This window comes from Trichoplusia ni, chromosome 10 (assembly GCF_003590095.1).
Source record: "Trichoplusia ni isolate ovarian cell line Hi5 chromosome 10, tn1, whole genome shotgun sequence".
Classification (NCBI taxonomy): Eukaryota; Metazoa; Arthropoda; class Insecta; order Lepidoptera; family Noctuidae; genus Trichoplusia; species Trichoplusia ni.
Genome location: NC_039487.1, coordinates 674,539 through 695,935, shown reverse-complemented (window position 1 = coordinate 695,935; position 21,397 = coordinate 674,539). Strand labels below are relative to the sequence as shown.

Below are 21,397 nucleotides of genomic sequence, written 5' to 3'. Positions count from 1 at the left end.
TGACGGCTCACTATTTAGCCATTCGATGCTAATTTGTTTATAATTACTGTATCGAATCGGGTTCGCCTCGAGACAGACATATCAGCACTATAATATTAATTGGCACTAAATAAGAATTAATTTGATGAAAAGATTCGTTCTTAAAAATAAACACTGCATTTGCTATTCGAAATTAACAACGGAAGCACGATATTATTGAAAATGTAACGAAGCTAATTGAAAGCTGGATTTGTAAACAATTGGATTTGCCGTTGACTTGCATGATTCGACTACAAAATGCAGTACTAAAATAATTCTAAACCTACCACCAACTCTCAAAGAAAATTGCTTGTGGGAAAGAGATGACGCTCTACGCGGCCTCGTTCTATCTCGCTCCCACACCAAGATTCTTAATTGAAGAGTTGGTGGTAGACTGAAAGCTCTAAATTGAGCTTTAGACCATGGTCATGGAGCATGTTTATTGATTTAGTTGCACAACCAACGAGTACCACATTCGAAGCACTCTGTACCCCGTCCTCAGTATTGTGCATATGCTTGCTAAACGATTTTCTACCTTCACGTCCCACGTAACAGCTTAAAATAACATACATGCTGTTGAAAAGCTTCGCGTTCGTATGTCAGTTGACACAGATTTGAATGAGCATTACAGATATGTACACCTACGTGTGTTGCTGATGTGATGTGAACTTCTGGATTCAACGAACTGTAATGATTCTATATGATGATGATGCATAGATATATAGAAAGAAAAAATAAACTAATTTAGATTATGGATTAATTGATGAAATTGTAATTAAAAAAAGTATTACTTGTTGGTGATCTTTTCTCGTTTTTTTTTTTAAAAGGCGCTATTCCTCAAATACAAAAAAATTACTGTGGCTAAAAACTAAAACAAAGCCATTTTAATAAGATTATTGCAAATTGTAGCGAAATAATTGCAAAAAATATTCACTTGATGAATATTTATGTTATTGCAAGCTAAACTTATTTCACAAGCATTGAAGTTTAAAATCAATTATGATTGGACATCCAGATTAATATTAAATTATTATATTAAATTCAGTATGGAAACCTCCTGATGCAACGTCTCTTTCTTTCTCACTCCTTCCTATATCTATCTATCCCTCTTTTATCGATGTAGTATTTAGTCAATGGTGTTCGTTCGTTAGGATGTTGTTTGATGTTTAGTGAATGGTAATCTATGTAACGGTGTTAGTATAGTTGTATTTATTATGAAACATCATGGTATGGAGACTTCAAGAGAACAGCGTCGACCGTCGAGCTATGGAGATGGCTAATGGTGACAGAATTACTAAGTGTGATGGGAGACTGTTTTTTATTATAGAATATATTAGAAAAATAAAAGTATATAAAATGATTCATAAAAAAAAACTTTAAAGTTTATGTAATTAAGAATAATTTAAATACATTTGTTTAAAATTATAATATTGAGGACCTTCATAGATCTTAGATTTAAGATATAGCTTCGCAATTCGTTAAGCAATTGTCAAAGAAAGCTTACAGTCTAGTAAAGCACTAAAACGTCATTTTAATCTCTAACTGCAAATACCAAAAAATATAGTTAAGAAAAGCAAAGCCTAAAGCTTAAACCAAGCTTTGACAGTGTAGACTCAAATATAAGTAGCACTTATGTTGAACAATATTGCTTATTGCTGCTTCACAACCACCTATATCCCATACGATGTGGATAACACTGCAAACCAAGCTTTTATATATAAAAAGAATTAATTACAAATAGAGAAAAGAGGTTTATTTATGCGTAAACTTGGTACTTATGAATATTTTAGGAAAAAACAGGTAATTTTTTGACTATATTTAACCCAGTGTATTGAATATAATGCCCAATTAAATTAAGGCTGACCATAAAGAACCCCTGGGACGATTTTTCCGATTGTCAAATTAATAAGTTAAAGATGCGGTCAGAATGAAATATTTAATCAAGTTGCTCATTCCGAAATCTCATTATTAACCCAGTTTTACGTATCAGTACAGCCATATATGTTTACATAAGAAAAGAGTATTTAATTAAAGGCATAACGCGTTGAACTCCGATAGTCGCCGGATACCAGCTATCGAAGTTCATTCATTAGTTATTCATTGAACGGCCTTCGGTGCGTTAATGAAATATGCCTTATCGGGAACTTGGGCTTCCTGTAGCTCGATATTCTAATCGGATTTCGACAGTTATTACATATTGACTAAAACAGAATTCAAATTTTAAGTTCCTACATAAAGTATTTTAAAAGATCATTCTTGGACATTACTATGAAAATAAATTTCCCGTTGGTCATCCTTTAAATACTTAACTACAACTAATTTGGTGTTAATATGGCGTACTTAAAAGCTCATAACAAAATAGATATCTATGAAATAAAAACCCTTTTAAATTTACCTACGATTTCAAAAGTTTCGAGCATTTCTAATGTCCTCATATATTTTGCCACCTAAGTCGCAAAATTGCGATACTGAGTTCATGACCCGACTGGTGCATTACAACCTTCATACTGTCTGGGATTTAATTGGCTAAACAAACTACCTTGAATCCAGTCTAGTTTTAATAACAACAGTATATGAGACTGGTTTTCTTTGACAAACTTTCAGTAACACCTAGTCACAATAAAGAAGCAATAAATAAAAATGACATAAAAAGCAAATTATATTAGCTAGTGTGTTGTGTGTTGAAATAGAAACAGTATTTTGTATCAACGTAGATAGAACAAGAAAACATCACTAGCAATTAAGGCTTTTCGTACACGCTGCAATATATAATTCTCTGCCCGGTAACTGACTATTTCAGTCTCTACCGTATATGATATCATGGAGTTGGGTTCAGAAGCTTGTATATCGAAGACTGAAGCCAATGCTTATCAGAGAATTATATTGCCATACGACAAGCCTCACTGCCACTTTATTACAGTGTGTCTGTACTGCACTATAATTAATATAGATATATATTTAACATATAAATTAATATGTTTCAGCTCATCTCGACGAAGAGGAAGGTCATTATCAATGGATCGAAGGTCTGGCGATCTTAATATCAGTTATAGTCGTCGTTATAGTTACAGCGTTCAACGATTACACAAAAGAAAGGCAATTCAGGTATGGAAACCACTTTTTATATGAAAAAATCTACAATAAATACTATGTACAGCTTCCGCTCAAATGTTAACAAAACTCTACCCACACAAGTATGTATCGTACAATGAGGTTACGCACAAAGTTTTGATTTTTTTTTAGTATATCGGTTCCTCATATCGAGTTGTACCAGATCTGCTATTGACTTGAAAAGAAGAAGCAAACATGTAATTATGAATATTTGACTTCGATCTTTTCAATTTACATACAAATATATTGATGTGCAGACACTTAAATCATTCCACCGAGTTCCACATGCATGTCTGGTCTTGACCACTCGGACTGGGTATGCGAAAAGTATCCTTCGTTTCTTAATATTAATATATTGTATTATTGTAATATTCCAGAGGTCTACAGTCTCGGATAGAAGGCGAGCACAAGTTCGCTGTGATCAGAGGCAACGAAGTGAAACAGGTCCCGATCAGCGAGATAGTCGTCGGCGATATCTGTCAGATCAAGTATGGTGATCTGCTGCCCGCCGACGGTATACTGCTGCAGAGCAATGACTTGAAGGTAAACATCTTCATCTTCCCCTTATTCCTACTCCCAGGCATTTGCCACTCTTTTTTCGTGGCATATTCTACGGTCCTGAGCCAGTCTCGAACCGAGACTATAACTATGTCGTCGACCCATCTTGCTCCTGGACAACTTGGTCATACCATACTACTACTGTACAACCATAATTTTATTTAAATATCTTAAAAGTGGGTAGCAACAGTTCAGCTTATAAGGGCTCACGAAAAAAGCTCATTTCTTTATCCATTTACACAATTTAATTCTATTTTTTAAGGAAAAGTCCACATTGTGGATATATCACAAAACTGTTCTTATTTCAAACAGTATAATATATGACACTTCCCATGCCTAAACATTTTGTTAAATGACTCTTCAATTCTAGCGTATACATTTTAATACTTTGCATAATGAATTGCAAGCAGCTATTATCACGAAAATTGCAATTTTATCTGCACCAGATAATGCAGTAGTTACATACATAACATACTAGACTGAAATGTTCCGTAACTTTGCCATTTCTGTAATCTCTGTGTCGCTAATAGTACGGTAGTTGTTTGCGGTATCAGATTTGTACGAGTATTGATATAACGTGCGTCAATTGATAAACACGAATGCCTTAGCGATCAAACATTGATAACAGCTTTATTGGGTTATCGTTAACCTGTTTTTTTTTTATAAAAGGTCTCTATACAAATAATAAATATGATTTCTGATTTTATTTATGGAGACTGCTTAGTAACAGGATTTGAACGTAATATTATTATATTTCATTATTAATAGTGTAGTTTGACAACTATAGCTTTGATTTAATTCGCATAGTTTTTTTATGTGAATTTAGTTCATAAAGAACAGCAACGCACCAAATAGAAGGAAAAATGAGTGGCCCTTTAAAAAAAATTTGATACAATAATACAAAAATAAAACTAACATAAAGAACGGGGGAATTTATAAGCTTCTAATGATATATTATTTTCTTTTATAATCTAAATGAAGATCTGACAGACTAGCAATAAAACGCGAAATTTATTCGCCTTTATAACAAGTTATTCATCACTTTCTTTATCATAAGTAAATCAAAATGGCCAGTTACGGCAAATTCAATCAAACCCTATCAGTCATTACTGTCAAACTCACTGCAGATGTCCTACTACAATTTGCGTCACTTAAGTCCAAATTGTTTTGATAATCTTGAGCTATAAGATAGGAAGTCATTTGATGACGATCATTGTGATAAATATAGCGTTGTTTCTTATCGTTTGCGTAAATAAATTTTGTAGGAAAATTTTGCTATTAATTTTGATGATTGCAAAGCATTTTTTGCACCCTGACCGCTTTCTCGTCTTTAAATTTCCTTCTCACAGACTTATAATGTCCCAACCATGCCCCATGTATCGACTGCCCCTAATCTTCTGTCTTTTCATTAACTTTTTCATACCAATAACAAACATTCCACATTTTTTTCATAACGCCGTCTAGCCTCAACCTAGTAATACTTGTATGATTAGATAACTGATAAAGATACTTACATATTTCTAAATACATACATAATTTAGATAAATACTTATCCTTAGGCATCTCAAACTAGCCCTTGCAGTTATTCATCATTTCAGACATTCTTCCCACTTCCAACAATAAAATTTAAATCGTCTATCCATAGCTATGGTTGTAAATTCGTCAAAATATGAGGAAGGTTCTGCGCTAAATTCTGTATTATATATACTGTAATTTTGTCGTACACGATAATTGTCATTACTCCAAATAAATATAAGTCAAAAACGTTGCTGTATGGTATATAAGTTGTTACTCTTATATTATTTCTCCGTCAATAGTATTAATATGTATGTTTCAGATTGATGAATCGTCGCTTACCGGCGAATCGGACCATGTCAAGAAAGGAGAATCGTTTGATCCTATGGTGCTATCCGGTACTCACGTCATGGAAGGTATGTACCTAACCTACCTAATATGAAAGTTGTGAAGGTAGAGAAATATCTAACCACAGTACAAGATCGATTTTTTCAGCAGTGAAAATTTTCTGGACCCTTTGGTGGACCATATAAACCTGATGAGACGGTCGGACTGGTGAAATGCATCATAACTGAACCATTTCAGATTTCAATAATATCTGAGAGAAATTCTCTGGTAACAAAATGTGTTCTCATATATAAACCAAAATATTCCAGGTTCCGGCAAAATGCTGGTGACAGCAGTCGGTGTGAACTCCCAGGCGGGTATCATCTTCACGCTGCTCGGCGCCGCCGTCGACAAGCAGGAGAAGGAAATCAAACAGATGAAGAAAGGTCAGTGAACTGCCTGCTGATGCTACGTAGCACTAGTCTACAGTGCGGCCCGTAACTTGCTACATCGCGAAACAGCAACGAGATATCGAGATGTTCTCATCTCTGTCTTACACACGATTTGAGCATACACTCATCTCGTTTTAACAGTCTTGTAGCTATTTCACGACGTACCAAGTTATTTCTCCGTACCGTATATCCCCTTAGATACGGCCTGGCTTTCTGATGATGTAGAAACCAGGTGGAGGGTAGTGTGCTGTGTTTGTTTTCCTGTTTGTCATTTGTTTGGACCGGTGTGTGGGTTAGAATAGTTTGTCGAAATTCAACAGTTATACCATAGTTCTATGATCTATAGAATTGTTGAGTTGTAACTAAAAGTGTTTTTTTTTAAACGTCATCAGAAAGGCTGACCTTTAGCAAATCCCGCAACATAGTTAGCGTTGCAATACTCTGCTCATTTAGTCTAGCGACGCTTAAGCTTGAATATACCTTAGGGACTTTGGAATAGAGTGTTAAATTGCTTGGCTAAGTGAGCATAGTAAGCCCCGATGCTTGATGCATACATTAGCGTAACCAGTGACGTATGAATTACCCCCCTCCCCCTTGTCATTAAACCACCGCACCCCTCCCTGTTGGGATCCTAAACGAAATACGTAAAAAACTGTTGGCCGAATAAAATAAGTTCCGTATTAAGAAAGTTTCAAACATTAACGGCCTTTTTTACTAGTTTCGTCCCTAGTGAGATTATTTATTTATTGATGACATATTATGTTATGGTCCAATTTTTGTCTTGATTTTTATGTCGTTCTATTGAGTCCTGTTATACGTTGTCTGTCTATGTTTTATGTTAACTAATAGCCTGAAATGTTTTGTGAGAGCATGATATATTTAAAAGTGAATATTTTTCTATATATTATGTGTTCGATCGATGTTGTTCAATATAAATTATTTCGTCGCAATAAACAAATAATCTCTTTTCAAGAACCATTTAAAAAAATGTTATTAAAATTATCCTAAAAGCGTACATATGTAAAATGCAACTTTAGAAAATATGCTTCAGCAGTTGAGGACATAGGAAAGAAAAAGCAAAAAAAAATAAGCTTCACACAATTAATACAGAGTTTATTGTGTGCCAAAACTGTCATCTCAATTGCTGAAACAGCGAATGACATGAAACCCTTTAGAATTAGTTCCACAACCAAACATATAGTGTGATCCGTACAATGACATCCAATTTTTTTTCTCCACCCCGACCCCGGCCTGCTGCACGCACCTCCATGTCGCCGATCAACAAAAAATACATAAAATAAATAAAAATACAAAAATTAAAAACTAAATAAACATACACAATGAATGCATCGTGTACTTGTCGTGTTGACTGCATGATGTAAACAAAACTATTACGAATCGTTGTCATAAATGTGTATGCTTGTTAAACACATTGGATACATATTCAATGGATATTTGGGAATGTTGACGCGAATAGAAGCGAAAAAGCAGCAACGCAAAGGGACGCAACGCAAGAGTCTTACCGGTAAGTAACCTCCTTTGCTTTCCCGCTTGTAAGGACCCTCGTAATATCTGTCGGTGGGTGTTGGTGCTTAGTCCTGTGGCTTCTGTGGGACTGCCTAAATAACTCCGTCCTTTAGTGTACCCCACTAATGGCACAAATTACTACAATAATTACGGGAGTATGTTCTTAGATAATACAGTAAAAACTAGATTAAAATGTAATTAACTAATTTTCTGGATATATAAAGGATTTTTCTTTTAAATAAATACTAAAATATGATATTTAATTATGTAATTATAAACCATTCATTTCCACATAACAGCATTTTAGATCTTTGCATTCTTCTGTAGTAACACTTATGGTAGTGTTCCTAATAACCTAGTGTAAATTTAAGCATCTTGTAATATTAAGATCGGTAAGCAATTTTTAGAAGCTGCATTCGAAAATAGACTCTATCTGCATATTCTGTAAGTTCAAGTAAGTCTTTCAAGGTAGATACTTCCTTATAGAACACGGAATATTTCGTTTCTCTTTTCTAAATTTATTTTTCAGCAGTCTTTAGTTTCGCTGTTAATTACTTGATCAGCTGTCTTATTGCAAGGCTGCTCAACTTTTGTAAACTCACATTGGCATAGACGTATTCTACTTGAAACTCTTAGCTTTATAGAGTATTTCCAAATTTTACTAGTATTTCAAAACAACCCAAAGAATTGATGTGATCTGATGGATTGAAAGTATGGTATTATTCTTATTTGTCTTTTAAGACAAAATAATTATAATTCTTTACCTTTTGATCGTCACGTCAATACTTAACAGATTATGTATTTTACAGATTGATACGAACTATTAACATTTAATTTCAAATAAAAAAATATATTTTACATCCCTACGAATTCTTGAACATCAAAACATATAGTAAATTATGTTAGGCATGCATCAGAATACAAATTATATTGTTCTATAAATTTATATTTCTGCATTTATTATTCATGTCCACACCTACTAGTGGTACAGAATAACCAAGATTATCAGTTGTAGTTATCTATCCAGAACCTACAATTCCTCTTGGCAAAATAAACGAACTAAAAGTCTTAAAAGTTTACCTAAATTTTATCAAGTCAACTGTAAAATTTAAACAGTTCGTAACATCTGTATCTTATATAATCCGTTACCCCCACCGGATAATTGTAAACCGTTGACAAACAACAATTATCCCTTAACAAACAAACCAACATTATTACCAGTAAATTAACATCGGCGTGTTGTGTAGGTGACGAGGACGCGAACCTGGGCGTGGCGGGCAACAGCCACGGCGCCAACCACCGGCCCGAGGACAACCACGTGGCCGCGCCCGCCGACACCAAGCCGCCGCCAGAACACTCGCACAAGAAGGAGAAGTCCGTGTTGCAGGCCAAGCTCACCAAGCTCGCTATACAGGTACCTTATAATCATTTATTTACTAGCCGTTGCCATAATAGCTCCTAAATTATATGACCTATTAAATTATCGTAACATAAATATGGTGGTGCGTGATAACTGAGCTTAACTCAGCTGTCAATCAGCCAATAACTGGCTATTTCTTCTCTTGTCTCGAAGTGGTACAATTTTTTTCTTACTCCTGCTTTTTAATATTTCTGATGAATTTTGTTGCGGGTTCCAAGGCAGTTAATTGTTCCCCCTGGGACACACCAACCTTAAGTGTTTCGGTTGTTTCTCATTGGTTTCATTGTAGATCCTGGCTTACAGGAATTGCAATGACGGGCATGTGAGGCGCGCTAGCCGTCGCTTTAACTCATTGAAATTGACAAATTTCTCTAAGAAGACAAAGTACCTGGATGTTGTTTAATTTTAAATGTATCCACTTTGTCATTACCAATTTGATTTTCTAATATAATTAAATCACCAGATCGGTTACGCGGGCTCCACAATCGCCGTCCTAACGGTTATCATCCTGGTGATCAACTTCTGCGTGCACACGTTCGTGATCGAGGGCAAGCCGTGGAAGGCGACCTACATCAACAACCTGGTCAAGCATCTCATCATCGGTGTCACCGTACTTGTGGTCGCCGTGCCTGAGGGGCTGCCGCTCGCTGTTACACTGTCGCTTGCTTATTCTGTCAAGGTAAGGATATATCAGATTATGTAGATCTTGTTTTTAATTAATATAGAATTGTGGTATTACTTAAATGCCGCAATATATGTGATTTGATATGCAGACACACTTAAATATTTCACTTTGATCTATTTGGTAAATGATCCATTCAAATTATATAGGGTTCGCAAAATAAGTATAAATTAATCGAGCCAGCGTTGAGTGGTATATTTTAAGATAAATTGTTAGTCACGGATTAACTTGTTTTAGTAAATTCTGTCCTTTTATTTTGGACAGTGAACCTAAAACAGCTTTAACATTATAAAAATAAGAAATTGTAAAAAAAACGCACAAGAATTTCATGATTATTAGTGTTAATATACATTTCTAACTCTATTCCTCAATTCCCAGAAAATGATGAAAGACAACAACTTGGTCCGCCACTTGGACGCGTGCGAGACCATGGGCAACGCGACGGCCATCTGTTCCGACAAGACGGGCACGCTCACCACCAACCGCATGACGGTCGTGCAGTCCTACATCTGCGAGAAGCTCTGCAAGGTCACGCCCAACTACCGCGACATCCCGCCAGATGTCGCCGAGACCATGATCGAGGGTATCTCCGTCAACAGCGCCTTCACCTCTAGGATTATGGTGAGTCGGACAATACAAACATATACGTAGTCAATTAGAGCTGTCTAAAGCTGATACATTTGCACGAAATTGACTAATGGCAAATCGTATAAACATTAAAAAAAAACAATTTATTACTGGCTAGTGTCATTCTGTTGGAAGACTCAAATATTCGTAGAGGCTTATGTTGGAAAACTATGTCTTTTTTTACTCGCTTGTTCAACACTCAAAAAGAGCAATTTAACTCACAAACCAAAAAGAATAACCAAAAGCTAAAACCAAAAAGATTCTATGTCACAGCCCAGTAGCCACGGAACTATCTTATTTAATATAACTGTGTATCCTCCTTAAAAATGTCAAATTAAACGCTTGATAAAAATATTACCCTCACTATTTCATCCTAATTGGATCTGCTCTCTTAATACGTGTCAAAATATAATTCAACAATGAACTTTCCTCGTACAGCCGAACCAAGACCCCACCGGTCCTCCGATGCAAGTGGGCAACAAGACGGAGTGCGCCCTCCTCGGGTTCGTGGTGGCGCTGGGCCAGAGCTACGAGGGAGTGCGCGAGCGACACCCCGAGGAGTCCTTCACCAGGGTCTACACCTTCAACTCCGTCAGGAAGAGCATGTCCACCGTCATCCCGCACAAGGGCGGCTACAGGCTCTACACCAAGGGAGCCTCCGAAATTGTTTTGAAGAAGTGAGTTTAGTCGTTTAATTTATTCTAAATTCGAATCGTGGTAGAACCCTTTTTTGATTTACTTATGAGGATTACCTGAAAAATAATTGTAGAACGAGTTAGGCCTATTGCTGTTGCTCGCGTTTTCCTTCTGCTTGTTTGTCGGTAATAGCTGCAAAAACGTTAGGCTACTTTGGATAAAAGCCTATATGTTAATTCAAGGTGCATAACAAACACACACTTTGCATTTATAGTATGATCAACTATTAGATGAAGTTAGGATTCTTCTAAAGAGAGTATTGTGTGTAAAATACTTAATTATGTTCAGTTAAAGCAGTCTTCGTCTTTAGTAGTTATACCCCTTCACACCATCTACCCAGTAGCTGTTTTAACTAAATCTAGTAAATAAACTTCTACCACGTATCATAAAACAATACTAACCTCACCCACTTCCCACAGATGCGCATTCATCTACGGACACGAAGGTCGCCTGGAGAAGTTCACGCGTGACATGCAGGAGCGGCTTGTGCGACAGGTCATCGAACCCATGGCCTGCGACGGACTCAGGACCATCTCTGTGGCCTACAGGGACTTTGTGCCCGGCAAGGCTGATATCAACCAGGTATATTGTTGTTAAACTCATTGTGATAGGAATCTGTTAGTTGTGACGTTGTTTATCCTGAGAAAAGCAATTAGGAAGTATGGACGAAAATAGTCTGTTTAGTCAGAAAGATTTCCAAAAAATATTAACTATGTACTCCAGTTAATAAAAAAAAATGAATACAGTGAAATAAAATCTCACGTGACGTCATTTACCAGTACGCTTTTTACTAGCAAGTGATGTTTCTAACCCCCACTACCATACATTTTATCATCGTAAATTGTATTGTTGACTTATCAAAATAGTTTAATGCCACAGAATATGTATACTATTAACCAGTAGTCGAGTATCAAATCAGTATGTTCAGTTAAGATGGGTCCAAAATTATCAGTTACCTAAACACATATCCAAGTTGATTTGACCAGCTAATACTGCAATCAGTCAAACTATAAGTAAGAATGTCGTTATAATGTAACACATATGTCTACCAAACTGGGTAGTAATGCAATCAGTCAATCTATAAGTGAGAATTTCATTATAATGATATATATGTTGTCTACAGGTGCATATAGACCAGGAGCCCAACTGGGACGACGAGGACAACATCGTGAACAACCTGACCTGTCTGTGCGTAGTCGGTATTGAAGATCCTGTGCGGCCAGAAGTGAGTTAAACCTCTTTTTTATTAACTTTTTGTATATAAACTTAGTTATGTATGTAGGTTTTGTTTTGTTATTCGATTGTTAGAAAGTCAAGAGAATAGTGGGTGTTGCTGTTAGCTTATCGTATGCCGAAATCAAGATTAAATCCATATTTTGATGTGTGTTTATGTCTCTATATAGTAAATGTCTTAGATTATTGCTAATTTTAATTCTACCTTTAACCAATATTGTAACATGATCTTTAATCTATAACACGAAAACAAATTTTAATTTTAAACACAAATAATTTAATCGTTTGGGTTGTAGTTACTTGTATTACACACTATAAATATAGTTTTCCTATATTGCTAACTAGTGTTTGACTATGTAACGTCCTAAACAAACAAGACTTGAATGCTTTAACCTCCTTACCATCTCATTAATCATTCTATTTCCTCCAGGTACCAGAAGCCATCAGGAAGTGCCAGAAGGCGGGCATCACAGTCCGCATGGTGACAGGTGACAACGTGAACACGGCGCGCTCCATCGCAGTCAAGTGCGGCATTCTTAAACCCACGGACGACTTCCTCATCCTGGAGGGCAAGGAGTTCAACAGGCGGATCCGGGATACTGATGGAGAGGTAATTTGGAAACTTTTTATCAGCCGCTAGCTGTTGCCTGCCCGTTACAAATCGAAAATGATCCTACAGGAACATAGAACCCTGGTTATAAACTATCTGAAAACGAAGTTTCGTCTCAGTCCGTTTAACGGTTTTTACGCGAGAAAGGGATTAGGATTAGTATTTCACTGCAAGCGTCCCTTCAATTATTCCATATCTCTGGCTAATCTCTGTCTATGGCTAAAAGAGGCCAATTTCGTGCGAAATAGTCGAGTCCTACCTTCAGAATCGAGTTCGAACTTATGCTTAACAAAGCCGTCTTTTTCAACAGCTAAAGTGTGTAGCAAGCTATGCTGTTTGTTTCAGTGCTGAATAATACGTTTCTCCTTAAAAATTCAAATCAAATGACTCATCATTATTCTCCACAGGTACAACAACACCTACTGGACAAGGTGTGGCCGAAGCTGCGCGTGTTGGCGCGGTCGTCGCCCACCGACAAGTACACGCTCGTGAAGGGTATGATCGAGTCGAAGGCGTTCGACACGCGCGAGGTGGTCGCCGTCACCGGGGACGGGACCAACGACGGGCCCGCGCTCAAGAAGGCCGACGTCGGGTTTGCTATGGTGAGCAACTGTTGAATATGTAATGGTATCTGTATTATGATCATATAAAATGTACATGATTGATAATGAGATGTGTAAACTGGTACAAGTCGTTTATTCGTCGGTATGTAATAGTAGATGGGAGGAAAGGATAATGGAGCAAATAAGATATACTTTGTAATACAATTTATATTTGGTGATTTTTTGTAGAATATTTTTTTTGTGTAAATCATTTTGCTTTTGTCCACTCGGGTAATTATTTTTGTCATAAAAAAAACATTCCAAAGCCAGTTTTAGTTTTTCCAGATAGGTTAAATTTTTACATGACATTTCAAGTCCTGCTTAGTTAAATTCTCGTTTTTTTGTTCAGTTCTAGTTAAGTAGTACAGTAGACAGTTCATATACTGATGAATAGAAAACCACGTCATCAAACCCTTATGACAATCAACCCCCAATCACACAAACTAACCAACAACCATTCCACCCCCAGGGTATTGCCGGCACAGACGTAGCCAAGGAAGCCTCGGACATCATCCTGACGGACGACAACTTCTCGTCGATAGTGAAGGCGGTCATGTGGGGCCGCAACGTGTACGACTCCATCGCCAAGTTCTTGCAGTTCCAGCTCACTGTCAACGTGGTCGCCGTTATTGTTGCCTTCATCGGTGCTTGTGCGATACAGGACAGTCCTCTTAAGGTGATTTTCTCTTACTAGTGTATCAAACTAATTGTATTTCTCGGTAGGAATGATATTTGGGAGTATAAATTTTCTTTGACAAAGTCTTAATTATGCTGTTTTTATGATACTTGGGAGTATACATTTCTAAGATGTTGTCTTGGACCTGTCGAATTTGTACAAAGAGGTCAATATTCAAAGTTCAAGCCGTTTGGAAAACTTTGATTAGAAAGCTCTGTATATTACTCTCACTACATGGCAAATTATTAGACTAATCTCTTGTTTAAAATCTTTTTACATATTATAATTAATTGTTACATTATGTTCAGCCACTTTTGTCAACTTCTTTCAATAATTAGATACATCATATTCGACGTTTTGTTTCCTCTCGCATAAAACAATTTACCAAGAGTTGTGTTAACATTACAAAACGAGAAATTCCTTTACATATATACTACAAATTCCTTTAGTTGACTGGACACACTGACCAATCTGTATGTTTGTATTGTTAGGCGGTACAAATGTTATGGGTGAACCTGATCATGGACACGCTGGCGTCCCTGGCCCTGGCCACGGAGATGCCGACGCCGGACCTGCTGCAGCGGAAGCCCTACGGCCGGACCAAGCCGCTCATCAGCCGCACCATGATGAAGAACATCCTCGGACAGGCCATCTATCAGCTCTTTATTATATTCTCTTTGCTGTTTGTCGGTAAGTTTGACACTACCATATATAAATCTCTTTTTACATTTCAGGAATCTACTAAACGTTAATATTTGAGCAAATTACTTATCGTTATTACTTTCGGTTTATGGGACCTGGGGTTTGCCTAAAATATTTACTTTTTTTCCAAATTATCGACTACAGTTATTCTTCGTTAGATATTTTACTGTATGACTAATAATAAACACTTTAAAAACCTACCACCTTTTTCAACGGCTTTTCGTACGACTTCACTTATTTGCAATACTTATCTTAAACCACAATACTGGCAAAAACGACCAGCCTCAGGAAGTCTTTCTTCCTAAAAATACCAAAATGGACAAAGTCTTAATTGGGCCACAACACCAGTACCAGGACTTAAAAGACTACAGAAAATAAATTAACCCACCTTCCTACCATTCCAGGCGACAGGATCCTGAACATCCCATCAGGTCGCGGCCAGCCCCTCGGCTCGGAACCCACCCAGCACTTCACCATCATCTTCAACACCTTCGTGATGATGACCCTGTTCAACGAGATTAACGCGCGCAAGATCCACGGCCAGCGAAACGTGTTCCAGGGACTCTTTACTAACCCTATCTTCTACTCTATATGGATCGGAACTGCAGCCTCACAGGTAAAATACGTCATCCGCTTTCTGACACAAGTCGGTTAGAAACAATATAAGGGCAGATTTCCAACTAAATCATCCTTAACACAATTTAATCCCTCACAGCGTGAAGTAATATCTATTTTAGGAAAGAAGAATCATCATTTCATACAATCCTATCTTGTAGAATTTATTAGCCATTTATCTTCCATTGTTAATTTGTTTTTACTATAAACCACTCACTTTTTGCTAGCCATTTTTATTTTTAAGGAGCTTGGAGCCTTAAATGGTGTATACTTGACGACCTAACCCTGGTGGTATCTCCAGGTGGTGATCATCCAGTTCGGCGGCATGGCGTTCAGTACGGCGGGTCTGTCGCTGGACCAGTGGCTGTGGTGCCTGTTCTTCGGAGCCGGGACCCTCGTGTGGGGACAGCTCGTCACCACCGTGCCCACGCGCAAGATGCCCAAGAGACTCTCGTACGTATAACATGTACTAATATCAATTTAGCAACTAAATAAGGAGCTATATCTTAAAGAAATGGGAAAAATCCTAAATTGTTGGTTATCCTTGAGCTTTTTCAGTCGTCCACTCTTTGGTCACGTTAGATATATCTAAAAATGGTAGTTAGCATACACAGATATAGGGAAATGGTGAAGCACACCGTATGTATTTAATTTCCAAGGAGATATAGTAAGTTAGTATTTCTCCTGATAGAAAAATCTTAGCTGTATATATGTATACTCCCTAATATAATTATCTATATCTTTTAGTTTTATTCGATTTTTACAACCCCTTCAAACACTTTAATTTTATTGACCTAGCTTAAACCGCGATAACCAACCCAAATTCAACGGGAACATGCTACAAGTTACCATGAATAAAAACCCCCATAACACTTTCACCAACAAAATGGTATAACATAAACCCCGTGCACCAGATGGGGCCGAGGCCAGCCCGACCCCGAGACGATCCAACCGGGGCCAGACTACGACGCCGACCTGGACAAGAAGCCCCGCGCCGGACAGATCCTCTGGATCCGGGGCCTGACGCGTCTGCAGACCCAGGTATGTACTCGGCCGATACAACACACACACACACACATACAATATGGGATGGAAGTTTTATATGGAAAAGATGTGCTAAGTAATGTAAAGATTAGTTTGTAGATGGCGTTACGAATACTATCTATAAAGTTGTTTACTATTTGTAACGTTTGGACGCCTAAAGAAATATTTTGTTGATAGTAACTGCAATTGGCTGAAAAGGATAACAATTTGACACGCCTATATCGATATACAAAAGTGTCTTATTGTAGAATAATTATGCTGAATCTCATTTTCGCGTATATACGCAAACCGGATTGATTTCCTTTTTTTGTATTTATTATATCCAAAAATTGTATCTCGAATAGTACAATACATATTTGATGGGTCATACCCCTTAAATAGATGAATAAGTTTGTAAGTATGTCTTGCTTCGCTATCAATGGGTTGTGGTTAAAAATAAAAAAAATAAGTGTAAGACATAAATACAATATTATATTACTTAGCATTTCTCGTCCATTTTAGTCTATGTGGGTTAATTCAGTTACAATACTGAATTTCGTTGGGGCTTTAATACTTTTGTATGGAAATTAAACAAAATTTCGATACGAAATTATTGAATGTTTAGGAACACAATACAATTTGGGCGGGATCAATGTTGGGAGCTAAACCATTATCATTTATGGTAAAATATCAATGGTTAAAAGTTTATTCATGCCTGAATTATTATTTTCGGGTTTAAATAAATTTTTGGAACTGTTAACAATAGTAGAATTTTATTTCTAAACAATTATTCGTAACGTAAAAAAAAAGATTCTCTACTATTTTTAACTGTTCCCATACTGATGGCTTTCTTTAGAAATATACGGCCAAAGTAAAAAAAAATATTTTGATAAATTTACTCGTTTCTGAACTTTCGTATACTCAAAGAATCCATCAGTATTTCAAATGGGTTTCATCATGAAACATAGGCTGTGGTTAAAGACTGAAAACATGATGCTTCTCCATAAAAAAATCTATTATTACTCTACACGTTTACCAAATACGGCACAGTATACAGTAAACGTGTCTCGTAATACTTAATTTAATATAAATCGGCAAATAAAAAAAAATACAAAAGAAAAAAGATTAGGGATGGCAGAATACATGTTCGAGCTTACGAAAGAGGGATAAGTTTTGAGTTTACAGCTTTAATACTTACAAATATATACAGCAAAGGTCAACAGGTCAACACTCCGGATACCTTGGGCATCCTTACGCTAAGTCAACGATATTATTGTCCTTATTATATATACTTTTACTATTTTTGCATAAACGAATATAACCACCATTTTTCAATAATGCATCCATATAGCATATATCGTCCTAGAATCTATAGAGATTACGCTCAATCATCTTATATTACACACTTATGATTTATTCGTACAGTAAGCCGGTTTATTCACAGTACGAGTCGAAACAAATAATAATAATCTATATATATTTTACCAAAATAAAAAAAAAATACACAAAATAATTTTCTCCGTAAAAAAAAGTCGAATATCAAAATAACTGTACGTTACTTTATTATTGTTTCCGTCTTCATTTTTTATTATTTTATTTTCATATTTATTTATGTCGTATATTTTATTTCATTCTCCTATACTTCAGTTCTTTCAAGACATTTATTTTTATACCTACACAGAGAAACACTTTACAAAGTAATAGATAGTAGAAAACGCTATTATTATTTTTGGCCCATATTAACGTAGATATTAACTCCTTGTTCGGTAACTAATTTTGTTCAAACATTATTTATTTATCACTCTATACCTTCAGAATTGGCAACCGAACAATACTCTAATAGTATTTTTTTATTTATCCAACAAAACTATTTTTCTTTTACTTCTTATTAACCTGGTTTCATGACATTTATGTATTTGTTTACTAGACTTGTTTTCGCCTGTTCTCTCGTTACGTTTCGGTCTTGAGATTCACCCTTCTGTCTCCTGTCTCCGAATCCTATTTGTCATGAGACCGGGCCTACCCCGTTAGTGTCACTAGAAGTCTCGACAGTAACCGCCATGCATGTACCGCAGTATAAAAACAGTCTGACGCTTCCTGTTTTCTTTTTTCTTTTTTTACTATATTTAATACCTGAGTTGACTTTACGCCCCTCCCCACTACCCATTGGCATGCTCTTTAGGCTGTGACAATGTTACTTATCCCTCGTAATGACCTTCAAACAGTTACTATGACTACCCCGATAGATGTACTACTCAACATTACCACATCGCGGCCCGCGGTATGAATATGACTATCTCTGTCTTGCTCTATCTTTTATTTATCTCTCGAGTCATACTGACTGTTTGATTTCTTTTTACTATTTTTTTTTCGTTTTATTTTTGTCTGTTTTTATTTTGTTTTATTTTTAAGAATAGTATTTTTTGCTTGTGAAACGCCAACCCGACCATCCTCGCTACTGATCCAAAGCAACCCAGCTCTGTATAAACGCCGTAAAGAACCTGAGATTGACAGGCCCGCACGGCGTACCGACTAACAAGCGTTACCGATATCAATTCATTAGCAGTAACATGACTGGTTAATAATAATTTATCCACTTTCATATATTATTTTTAATATGATTTTGTACCAAGTTGTGTTCAGTTACTGCTGTTAAATGAACGTTAATTTATTTGAGTGTGGAGTGGATTTTTCTTTAGAAAAAAGACTAGTAAATACACACGTAGCGAGAGCATGCCGAGTGTGCTCGATACTAACACTAAAGTCTAACCGTTTCCGGTGGAACCTCTCTTTCCTTTGCCGTTGTGTTGTTGTCAGTGTTTTATGTTTGTTTTGTTTTGTTTATTATTTTTGTGTTTTTGTTTTGTTTTGTGAATGTTGACCCCTAGTGGCGTGTTATGTCGGGTGTGTTGTGTCAGGTGGGTACAAGCGTCAAACTGGGCAGCGAGGGCCATCATCAGTAGTTTGCATTGCCTTGCAGTTGGAACAATTGCCTTCTTTGTGTTATTTTGCGTAAGTCTTGATAGGCTTGATGTAGTGTCCATTATTGTAAATGTATATAGCGATGCTCATGACAGCGTTACCGGTAAGTATACTATGTACGTAGAGAGAAATAACCTGTCGAAATTTAAAAAGATTTTAACAAAAAGAAGTGAATTTGTTTAGCTTTCTAACTTCTATCGACGACCAATGATTGTGAAAATATCTTTTTGTGTTTTTACTAAAAGTTTTTTCTAAATTTTTCTTTAGCAATAATTTCTTATTGATCCACATGATTCGATATTCACACAATAAAGTCGTCTAACTATACTAAAATACCACGTAATGTTCCTCCTTGGCTCCTAAATAGATGTTTAACAAACCACAATAACAATGGCATGGTAGATGTTCTAGTTTAAGTACCCGTTGTCACGTAATATGCGGACTTGCGAGCCACCACCATAGAACGCATATGGAATTTGATAAAAAAACAACCTTAAATAGAATCCAGATAAACGTTTCTGTACATGTTTAATGATGTGAGTAAAGCCGAGAGGCAGACATAACTAGGTGTACGCTAGGTTAGTGCACCCTGGTCCCGAGCATCGTACGATACCTGCGTTGTGTAGGTGTAGTGTAGTCTGCAGTCGATACAGGGTAGCTAAGGCCTCGTTCGTACCCCATTTATTTCTCATTTTCATTTATGTTGTGTTTATTATTTTCCTCCTCCGTTGGCACTCTTCCTGGTCATATTGGTATCTCGCGACACTGGCCGGCCTTGGCCCCTACACGCATCAATATACACGATACACATTGTTCCGTTTCGTTTTTATTTCCTAATTTCTTTTGTTTTAATCAAGGGTCTGTTTTTCCGTGTTGGCCTGCTTGCGGCCCGGACAGATATGGAACAGATACTAAAGTGTTAACACTTGTGTAACAAATGTTTGTTTGACATCATCATCTCATGACACATGAGTTGCGTGTACATACATAAATACAAATATAATTGTTATTACACCACGATGATCAAGAAAATGGTGAAATTTTATTTTGACACTACACAGACATACAAAAAAAAGTTAGGATATGTTTAACTAATACACTTATTGGTAATGCATACGAATATAAAATGTTAGAAACAATCTTATTAATCCTGCCTAATACTAAAGCTCTACTTTCAAAGTAAGCCCCGGTATGCACTACCTACCTGTACCTCAGCGAGACGCATGCACTACCTGTTGTACAAACACCCTTACACACTGAGATGATGACGTCATTACGCATGATGAATTCCACCTAATAGGTAATGACGTCAAATGTAACACGCTGTATATGTGAGGGCCTAGACAATGTTACATAGAACACTTCAAGTCTTAGGAATGATATTCCTTTTCGACAAATGACGTGACGTGATTGTCACGTAATTTGAGTGATTAGTAAGCGATCACTCGAGGAAATGTAAGTTGTCTACAGGCCCTGATATAAGAGTTGTGATATGAGATGTGAGGTGTGAGTTGTGAGGTAGAGTGTGCCATATCTGTCCGGCGGCAGTTGTAAAGCTAGGGCTGCGCACGTAGGACGGTGTCGAATGGGGCGTGGAGCCGCGCGTCGTAGAGAGATGTTGTTGGCAGCCGCGCCCGGTGCTGGAGACCGAGGTGTAGTGGCGGGCGCGGCGGCTCGCCACGCGCTGCCCGCGACGGACGCTCACGGTACCGCACCCCCTAGCCTCCCTAGCCTCCCAGCCCCCAGCCCCCAGCCCCCAACCCTAGCGTCTAGCGCGCCCCGCTACGGGGCCGACACACTCCTACACGCAAATATTACACCATTTTTCTTCCCCTTTCATTCAATTTTTTGACTAACTAATCATGCTCAATCACATGATAGTGAAATCTTTTATGATATAGTACCAAAATATTTTTTCTCCACTTGTTGAAAGTTGTCAAAATTTACACGTAAATGTCAAAATTTGAGCACAGTTTTGGTATCGTGGCTGACAAAATACTCAACACGGCTTCGCTACAATT

The 21,397-nt window shown here is 37.0% G+C and overlaps 1 protein-coding gene across 9 annotated transcripts in view; it reads left to right on the top strand.

Annotated features, from left to right (window-relative positions):
- Positions 1 to 21,397, top strand: part of LOC113498289 (plasma membrane calcium-transporting ATPase 3) — a 156,415-nt gene that overhangs the window by 123,999 nt on the left and 11,019 nt on the right. For 7 of the 9 annotated variants that reach the window (XM_026878248.1, XM_026878247.1, XM_026878250.1 and 4 more), the window contains 18 exons: positions 3,003 to 3,123; positions 3,507 to 3,672; positions 5,525 to 5,618; positions 5,859 to 5,975; positions 7,459 to 7,506; positions 8,756 to 8,922; positions 9,392 to 9,607; positions 9,989 to 10,231; positions 10,676 to 10,914; positions 11,353 to 11,515; positions 12,057 to 12,158; positions 12,597 to 12,776; positions 13,184 to 13,378; positions 13,848 to 14,054; positions 14,546 to 14,744; positions 15,161 to 15,372; positions 15,673 to 15,824; positions 16,286 to 16,412. In XM_026878248.1, the coding sequence (XP_026734049.1) occupies positions 3,003 to 3,123; positions 3,507 to 3,672; positions 5,525 to 5,618; positions 5,859 to 5,975; positions 7,459 to 7,506; positions 8,756 to 8,922; positions 9,392 to 9,607; positions 9,989 to 10,231; positions 10,676 to 10,914; positions 11,353 to 11,515; positions 12,057 to 12,158; positions 12,597 to 12,776; positions 13,184 to 13,378; positions 13,848 to 14,054; positions 14,546 to 14,744; positions 15,161 to 15,372; positions 15,673 to 15,824; positions 16,286 to 16,412 (2,948 nt within the window). Of the gene's footprint in view, positions 1 to 3,002; positions 3,124 to 3,506; positions 3,673 to 5,524; positions 5,619 to 5,858; positions 5,976 to 7,458; positions 7,507 to 8,755; positions 8,923 to 9,391; positions 9,608 to 9,988; positions 10,232 to 10,675; positions 10,915 to 11,352; positions 11,516 to 12,056; positions 12,159 to 12,596; positions 12,777 to 13,183; positions 13,379 to 13,847; positions 14,055 to 14,545; positions 14,745 to 15,160; positions 15,373 to 15,672; positions 15,825 to 16,285; positions 16,413 to 20,950; positions 21,083 to 21,397 lie in introns of all 9 variants that reach the window. The other 2 variants (XM_026878254.1, XM_026878252.1) reach the window with 2 other exon arrangements.